At 54.1% G+C, this 8,484-nt stretch overlaps 1 protein-coding gene across 1 annotated transcript; it reads right to left on the minus strand.

Moving 5' to 3' along the window:
- Positions 1–1,150: 1,150 nt before the first annotated feature.
- Positions 1,151–2,809, minus strand: ITPRIP (inositol 1,4,5-trisphosphate receptor interacting protein). Its single transcript, XM_006831322.1, has one exon. The coding sequence runs from the start codon at positions 2,807–2,809 to the stop codon at positions 1,151–1,153; it is 1,659 nt and encodes a 552-aa protein (XP_006831385.1).
- Between the last annotated feature and the right edge of the window lie 5,675 nt (positions 2,810–8,484).

The raw sequence follows: 8,484 nt of genomic DNA on the forward strand, positions 1-8,484 counted from the left end.
GGCCCTCTGTTACCAAGATGATGCTAAGACAGGAATCTCAAAGGGTCAATGAAGCCGAGTGGAGGGGCGTGGGCTCCCAGTCTCCTGACCCACGCCTAGGGATGGAGGGCATAAAAGGGGTCCTGGGGTGTGCCCAAAGCACACCTGTGTCCCTGTGTGGTCTGAGTTCACTGCTGGGCTTTTTGGATCTGGTTTCTGTATGGTGAGTGGAAAAACTGAAGGGCCTGGGGGCCTGTTGACTAGATTTGGGTTCCCCTAGCAGCGCTTGTTTCCAAGCACACCCTAGGACTGGGAAACCCCAGGCTACGGCCTCGCTCGCCTCTCAACTCTGCAGCTTTCTGAACAGGGGCATCAGGGGGCAGACTGTACATAGAAGTCAGCAATGGTGCCAGGCTTGTCCCAGGCTCGGAACCCCTTTCTCTTTCTCGGTTCTCGCCACTCAGCACGTGCCCTCCCCTACCATTCCTCTGTAGAGAGAATAAAGAGGCGTGGAGGCCACTGGGCCAGATGCTGGGTGAGGGGGTAGGAGGAGGACGTGCCCCTGAATTCACAACCATGTAGCCGGAAAGGCAGCCAACTTGAACTCTGCCACCAGGTACCTAGTTCTGTAGAACATGTCTCTGTTCAGTAGCCACTTGGGACCTTGGACCGTTACCAGGTGTTTTCTCCAAGCAGTATAAGAAAGTGGCAGCTGATGGGACCCCAATTGCTCTGCAGGCTGTGAACTCTCATCTCGGTCCCTATTCGTGCTCGGACGGCAGGTGGCCTTCTGGGGAAGACGTGTGAGGTCCCTCTAACACTGGTCCTTGTCAGCATTCTTGCAGCGCTGGACATTCAAGTAAAGACCAGGCAGGTGATGTGAAGTCCACATCTGAATGGTTACTCTAACTCGGTGTCCGTAGACTGCTCTGACATCACCTTGGCCAACGGCGATGATATAAACATTATGTGGCAAAGGAGCAACCCCCAAATCCATGTAACAGCTTCATCAACAGGCCCCAACGGCATAAAAAGCAAACCAGCATCCAGGATGGAATCCCGGTTCCTCTGCTCTCTAGGATCTGGTTTTCCCAGGACGAGCTTGCAGATGCCCCCCGGGGTATGGATGTGATGGGATGCTCTCCGGCCTCCCTTCTGGGTACTGGATGCTCTATAACACGAGAGCTTTTGGGGGCAGGCTGGCATGGTCTGATGGGATATGGAGGGAATACTCGCTAATGAGTGCCGGGACGTTCTTGAGCATCTCGTAGAAGGAGTCCACCGTCTTCCGGTAGAGACTCCGCTGCAGGACAAAGGGCCGGAAGAGGTTGAGAGGCTCCGCCCTGCGGATGGCTTCCGGGAGGCCCATGGCCTCAGGCACCTTGCGGTTGCCAATAAAGAAGTGACAGAGCTTCTTCTCTAGCAGGCTTTTCTCGAGAAAGCGAAGCAATTCCTGGAGACGAGAGTCCAGCTGCTCGGCCTTCCAGTCGGTGGGCTTCCGGACAAGCAGGAGGTGCATCAGGATGGTCTTCAGGTGGTAGCTGCTGAGCCCGCTGGGGCCGGTCAGACGGCTCTGCTTGGCCAGCAGGAAGGAGGCGATCTGCAAGCAGCTGAGATGGCAGGCACCCTCGGGCAGTGCCTTGGATGTCACCCTGAGGAAGTGCCGCTCGTAGATAGCAAAGGACAAGACCCAGTCTGTGCTGGACACCGGGGTCCACTGAGAGGACCCCCTGGGGAGGTGGGAGACAAAGTACAGGTCAGAATCCTCGCACTGGATCACAGGAATCAGGTTGAAGGGCATGAACTTCCCCGAGCGGAACTTGATCTTCAGAGAGCCCGGGGTGTCCAGCTGGCCAAAGGCTAGGTCGAACTCGTACTTGCGGGCAATGCGGTGCCAGGCCCGGGTGAGGGCCTTCTGGAACCACTTCATGACCTGCATGGTGTCCAGGTACGGGGACTCTGCGGCGCACAGCAAGTCCTTCATCCTGCCACCGGGGGGCGCCTTGCCGCTCTTGCCGTGGAGGAGACACAGCATGTCTTCGGGGAGCGTAGTCTTACCGCAGATACAGCCGGGCCTGTCATCGTCTCCCAGGACCACCTTGATTTGCCCATAGCCCTGGCAACCCAGGGGCACCGAGCGGCCGGAACACCAGAGCTCTGGGTGGAAGCGGTACGGCTCCGGGGGCGTGAAGGGCACGAAGAGGTGGCACACCAGCGGCCTGCCAACCTGCCAGTTCTCGTACATGCTGTCCACACCAATGAAGTCCTCTACCTCCATGTCCGTGTCCCGGTTGCAGAGGCTCCTCAGGGCTTCCAGCAAGTCATCCACGAAGCCTTCCACGAACTCCCGGGTGCGCGCGGCATCGGCTGTGGCCCCCCGGATGCAGCGCTCGTAGAAGTGGTCCAGTGTGGCCTTGTCGGGCAGGGTGAGATCACGGAGGGGGGTGCCCCCCAGGCCAGACAGCTCGTCCTCATCCCCACCCGGGCACTCGGGCGACGGCCCGTCCTGGTGGTCCTGCCGCCACACCTCGATCATCAGGAAGAGGACCATGCACAGAGTGCTCCAGAGGTCCCAGGCCGTGCGGGTTTCGTTCTGCTGTTGGCCCTCGGTGACCGCCTGCTCCAGGGCCTCCTTCTCAGCTGCCAGCTGTGCCACCTCCTCCTCCAGGCGCAGCTGCTCCAGCTGTAGCTTCTCCTGGTGAGCCTGCATCTTACGGATGATCTCCTCCTCGTTCTCGGGGACCGTGGCGTTCTCTCGCGGGAACAGCAGCGGGTGGTTGATGATGGCCGTCACCACCACCAGGCATACCCGGAAGAGTCCCAGCGCCATGGTCAGAGCTGTCCTGGAACAGAGAGACTGACAGTCACACCAAACATCTCACAACACCACTTCTTCCTGTACCCTCCCACCCACCTCTATCCACAGGGCTGGTGGGGACCCCACAGTTCTCCAACCCAGCCCATTGTCACCTCCTTGAACCTCCTCGGTGCCTCAGTCTAGCCTGGGGAGAAGGAACCCCAAAGTCTGGGCCTGGCAATCCTAACTCACCCACCCACTGTGATGGGCAGTCTGTCCAGCCACTCCTCTTTCTGGCGGTAGCACCTCATATGGTTTGGGTGGGGAATGAACCTGTCTTCCAGCTCCAAGTTGAGGGTATGACCCAGGCCCAATACCCTGGTCATAGTGATTGGTTCACGGATGAGCACATGATCCAGTTCAAGCCAATGGTAGACAGTCTTAGGATGTGCTAGGACCAATGGGGAGAAGGATTCACCATGTTGCCTAGGGTTGCCAAGAGAGCTCTCAGACCACCATGAAGGGGAGCTTGCCTGAGAAAGATGCCAACGCAAGAAAGCAGAGCCAAGGGCACAGGATACTGTGCCCATCCTGGGGACACTTTCTCAGTCCCTTGGATCCCTGATATGCTTGAATCTATGACCTCTGGACCTATTAATTGTATAAGTCAACATATCCCCCCCTTTTTGTGTGAGCTAGTTCGAGTTGCTTTTCCAGTGCCTAAAACTAATATAGTCATAAATAACACTCCCTCTTCCCCCAAAGAAAAAAATTGTGAGTGCTGTTTTCTCTCAATGCAGCAAAACCAACCAACTGCCACAGAGCTGACCCTGACTCATAGTGACCCTATGTAAGGTTTCTGAGGCTGTAGATCTTTACAGGAGCAGATGGCCTTATCGTCTTTCCATGGAGTGGCTGGTGGGTTTATACCTGCCACCAAGGGTCCTTAGTCAAACCTAATGATCAAGGAAAGGGAGCTGGGTTCCAAAGCCATCCCTGTCACTGTGTGACCATGGGCATGTTAATCCACCTGAGCACCAGTAAGGATCACAATAGGGTCATCGTATTGATGAACGTGGGGGTCCCCCCAGTGAACAGGATACAGCACACACTCACACTGAGAGGTGGAGTTGAGTTCTTACCTCTCCCAGAGGAAACCTCTCCTCACTCCAAATTCACACACAAATTTCCTGGCCTCCCGCTTTTCTCCAGGGTCCAGGACAATCTCAGTGCCAGATTTGTGCCCAACTGGCACAAATGAGCAGGTATTTGCCACCAGGTGAGGACACCTCTGCAGGTAGTTTCTGGCAAGAGGCAAGACACAGGTGGCCTGAGCTAGCTGTGTGACTCAGTGGCTCAGGTGGCTCAGGTGTGACTCAGGCAGCTCCACCCTGTTCACAGCCAGACCTGTCAGCAAGCACGGGACGGGAGTTGAGGGTAGGATAGTGTGCGGAGGATAGGGTGGTCTGGCACCTGTCGAGCTAGTTCACAGTTTGATTCCTCAGGGATGGTTCCACCCAAGAAGGAAACGTGGATCACAGTGAAAGTGGAGGGAGTAGGTTGGAAGGAGGGTGGGGTGAGAAAAAAGTTCAAGGGCAGCTAGCCAGCTGTTCTCCAAGCTAAGCAGCAGCTTGCTAGATAATTGCAGAAACAGACCAGCCCTGGTTTCTACATAAAAGAAACATTAATAGGAATAATTTAAAAAGCCAGGGAGGTTCATGGCCAAACCGGGAGGCTGATCAGAGTTCCAACATACAGGCATGGAGTACCAATAAGGAACATCTAGTTAGGATTCCTGATGTGATGCTTTAGGGTCAGCACTGGACTGCGAACCACAGGATGGCAGTTCAAACCCACCAGTTTCCCCTCAAAAACCCTACATAGGGTCGCTATGAGTCGGAACCAACTCGATGGCATTTAACAACAGCTAGGAGGTAATTTGTGGGTTGGGGGTGCCTTCAGGGCCCCTGCACTACCTTTAAGCACAGTAGGCCCTGACCAGTCACCATAATAGCCCTGGGCAACTCCCAGCCCAGGGAAGCTCCTGTTTCCATGCCAACACAGGGAGTGGTGCCCTCAACACCCAGTAGACTGGGAAATCCTCTGCTTCTCTGCCAGCAGCTCCACCATGTCCTGAGGCCTACTGAGGATGAAGGACTTGTACCAGGCAGCCAAGGTTCAGACTTGAAACTGACTAGAGAGACCAACTCCATGTAAGGCCTTGGGCAAGAGGTTATGAGGACAGACTCTGGAGGAGACAGATAGGGTCATAATCCCAGTCCTTGGATAAATCACTTAACTTCTCTGCACCTCAGCTTCTTCATGTGTGAAATAGAAATAATAATATTCTCACTCCTCACTCGACACTGTTAGCTTCCAAAGACCAGGTCAGTATGAGAAAATCGGTGTTACGCAAAACTGGAGGATAACTACATCATTAATAACTGGCAAACCACTAGGATCATGGTCCAACCCAGCTGATATATAACCTTAACCATCACAGCCAGCGTTGTTCTTGCTTTCCACTTTGGTGTTTGCTGCTGCCAGATGCACGGTGGCTAATGCAGAAAGTAGGCAGTACATTGATTGCTATTGTTGTACATGTAAAATATCGGATAAGTGAGGAGCCGGTTACACCTTCTTCTGTAAGGCTTGAATGAGATGGAGAACCTTAGCAACATGCTTGCCCGGGAACAAGCGCTCTTACAAAAGGGAGGTAACAAAGCACTGGGACTTTGCGGATGAGCCCACTTTGAGGAGCTAGTGATGGAGTAAGCCACACGGACACCCCGACAGGTGCCCTGGCACAGTGACAGCAGAACCAAGCCGACCTGGATTTGAATCTTGACTGACTTTTGCAGAGTGATCTCAGGTGATCTCAGACTCTACTGCTTTATCTGTGAAATGGGGCTCACAACAGCCCTCTTTCATAGGGAGGTTCTAAGGGTAAGCAGGATAATATGGTACACCTTGGGTGCTGGACATAGAACAGATACCCCACAATTATCAGTTCCTTTCTTGTCTGTCTCCACACGCCTGTTTTCTTGCCTGTCAGACCCACCAGCCCTGCCCAAGTCACGGGTGTGGAGGAATGTATCACGCTCAAATGTGCTCTAGCAGCACACAATGGTCCAGTATGTGAGCCAAGATTGTTGCTCTGTGGGGCACCACCCCATCCACCCTGCCCCCCAGCAATGGGGGAGACACCAGCTGAGCTCAGTTTCTTTCTCAACCCAGGAGTTCCCAGCAGGCAGAGCGTGAGGTTCCCTCTGACTCACCTCCTTGCTTAAACCGTCTCCTCCCTCCCAGGAATCAGGTCCCAGCTGAAGGGATGGGCAGAGATGGCCAGATGGGTATGGGAATGGGCCTAGGGTTCTCTGTGCCTGGCAGACAGGGTCAAGTTCAAAACCTCTGCAACTTCCTTTCACCAAACAACACACACACTCCACCCCCTTTCTTCTAATATCAAGCTTGTGCTCTGAGCCTTAGTCCCAAGGTCTCACCTCTACAAGCCTGACAGTAAGTAAGCCCGGCTCACTTCGTGGTGACTAGTTTTGTTTGCAGGAAACATGCTTGAGTTCCTTTCCACCCCTAGCCTTGCCCACAGAGGGGGTGGCCCATGGCTAAATTTAGCCTGCCAAGGACCAAGGTCACAGGGAGCCAGGGTGAAGAAAGTCAGGGTCAGCGATTTTCTCAAGCTCTTACTCCAAAATGGCACCATTAGCGGGTCTCCTCCTGCCTGCCTCCCTGGAGCTCTACAGTAAATTCCCCTGCAGATTAATCAGAGTTGTCTAGTAACAACTAGCTTCCACTCACCAGGAGTGGTGGACACAGTAACTCACTCCACCTCCTAAGAGACAAGGTCACTTTCTAGCACATGGTTGAAGAGTAGTCAGTCTGGGACTCAAGCCCCTTTTGTGTACCTCCACCTACAAAGCCAAGGTTCTTTCCATTGCGCTGTTTTCACAGAGCAGCTACTATGCACAGTGCTGGATACTTCCAGGCCCACAAGGTGAGCAGAGCATAACTGAAGTGATGAACACAGTGAAATCCATGTGAGAGTCTAAATATCATGTAGTAGGCATGTTGTTGTTAAGTGCTGTAGAATCATTTCCAACTCATAGCGATCCTGTATAGGGTTTCTGAGGTATGGCTGGTGACTTTGAACCACCAACCTTGCAGTTGAAACCAACCTTGTGGTCTAGAGCTTTTCCTACAGTACCACACACCAGGACTCCATAGACATAGGGGGTGTATGAATAATTGGCTACAAAAGTGCAGAAAGGGTGCAGAGTTTTCTTCATGTCTCCTGGGGGCCTCACCTTGCCTTTATATCTCCCTTCTGGCTCTACTTGTTGAGGTGGCGTCCGTGTGCAAACCCCTTAGCCCCATGTCCACCTCCTCCCCTTTTTCCAGAGGGAATTTCTACAGTAAATTGGGAACACAGGGCATTTGTGTGCAGCCCCACAACCTGCTCATCGGTACCCTTTCTACCCCTCTCCTCCACACCCTCCCATTTCAATTCACAGGGAGGGTCTGGTAGGAATTCCTCCACAGAACAGGAGGTGATGATGTTTTCATAAACCACCAACATTCATGAAGCAGATACCCAAGCCAGGTAGAACACATGCTCTCTGTATGTGTTAAGACGCACTTATATCGCCCCATCTTACAGATGAAGAGACTGATGGTCACAAGAGGTTCACAGGCTCATCCCTAAGGTTCTCTGGTCTCCAGTGCGTGACTGTGGGGACAGGAACGGCTCCTCGGCTGAGCCTGCCCCTCCCTGTGCTCTCCCTACAGCCCTCCAGAAGGCTGATGAGAAACTGACTGAGTCCTACCACTTCCCACTGCCTGGGTGGCCGGTCCCTCCCTGATACCACTGCTAATGGAGACCACCCAAATCAGCCAGGTGTGCTCTGGGCTCTGGTCCAGATGGTCTGTCTCCCAACCTTCCCAGGTCTTGCATAAGCAGGGCTGTGAGGAAGGACAGATTTCACGAAAAACAGGAACTTGACCTGGCCCTGGATTAGGAGCTTATTGAAACCTCATGGACAGTCTGTCTGATGCCCACAGACAGTCTGTCTTGACAGGTCAACAGGCCTGTCCCATCCCCAGTTCCATGCTTCTCCCCACAGCAGAGCCAGATCAGCTTCTTAGCAGGCTCGGGGCCCAGGCGTCAGGCTAGGGCTCCCGTATATATGGAGGAGCAGACTTAACACAATTTGGGAAGGGCAGAGCAGGGCAGGGCAGGGGCAGATGTAGTCCTTAAACTCCTAACTCCTTGCCTAACTCAGGGCTAGGGGACAGACAGACAGATGGACACAGAGCACATGGCTCCACTCACACTGCCGCACACCATGGGCAGCTCCTGCCCACCCTGGCCAGTGCTGGTCTGCAGGGGAGGAGAAAGGACTGGCAGAGCTGGGCCACACCCAGCAAGGGCATGGCCATAGGCTGCCAGTGGGCATCTCGGGCCAAGGTCCCTTTTTACCTGCACCCAAAGGAAGTCCTGGTGGAGTCGAGGCCTGGGCCTTGGCAGAAGAGGGGAGGTAGAGAAAGGGAAGTAAGGAAAGAGGAAGGAACATAATTGAACGGAACATAATTGAGCAAGTGTGTAGGAAGGGTGTGCTCTGGGCTCTGGTGTGTAGGAAGGGTGTGCTCTGGGCTCTGGTGTGTAGGAAGGGTGTGCTCTGGGCTCTGGTGTG

Source organism: Chrysochloris asiatica, unplaced genomic scaffold (genome assembly GCF_000296735.1).
Source record: "Chrysochloris asiatica unplaced genomic scaffold, ChrAsi1.0 scaffold00003, whole genome shotgun sequence".
Lineage (NCBI taxonomy): Eukaryota > Metazoa > Chordata > Mammalia > Afrosoricida > Chrysochloridae > Chrysochloris > Chrysochloris asiatica.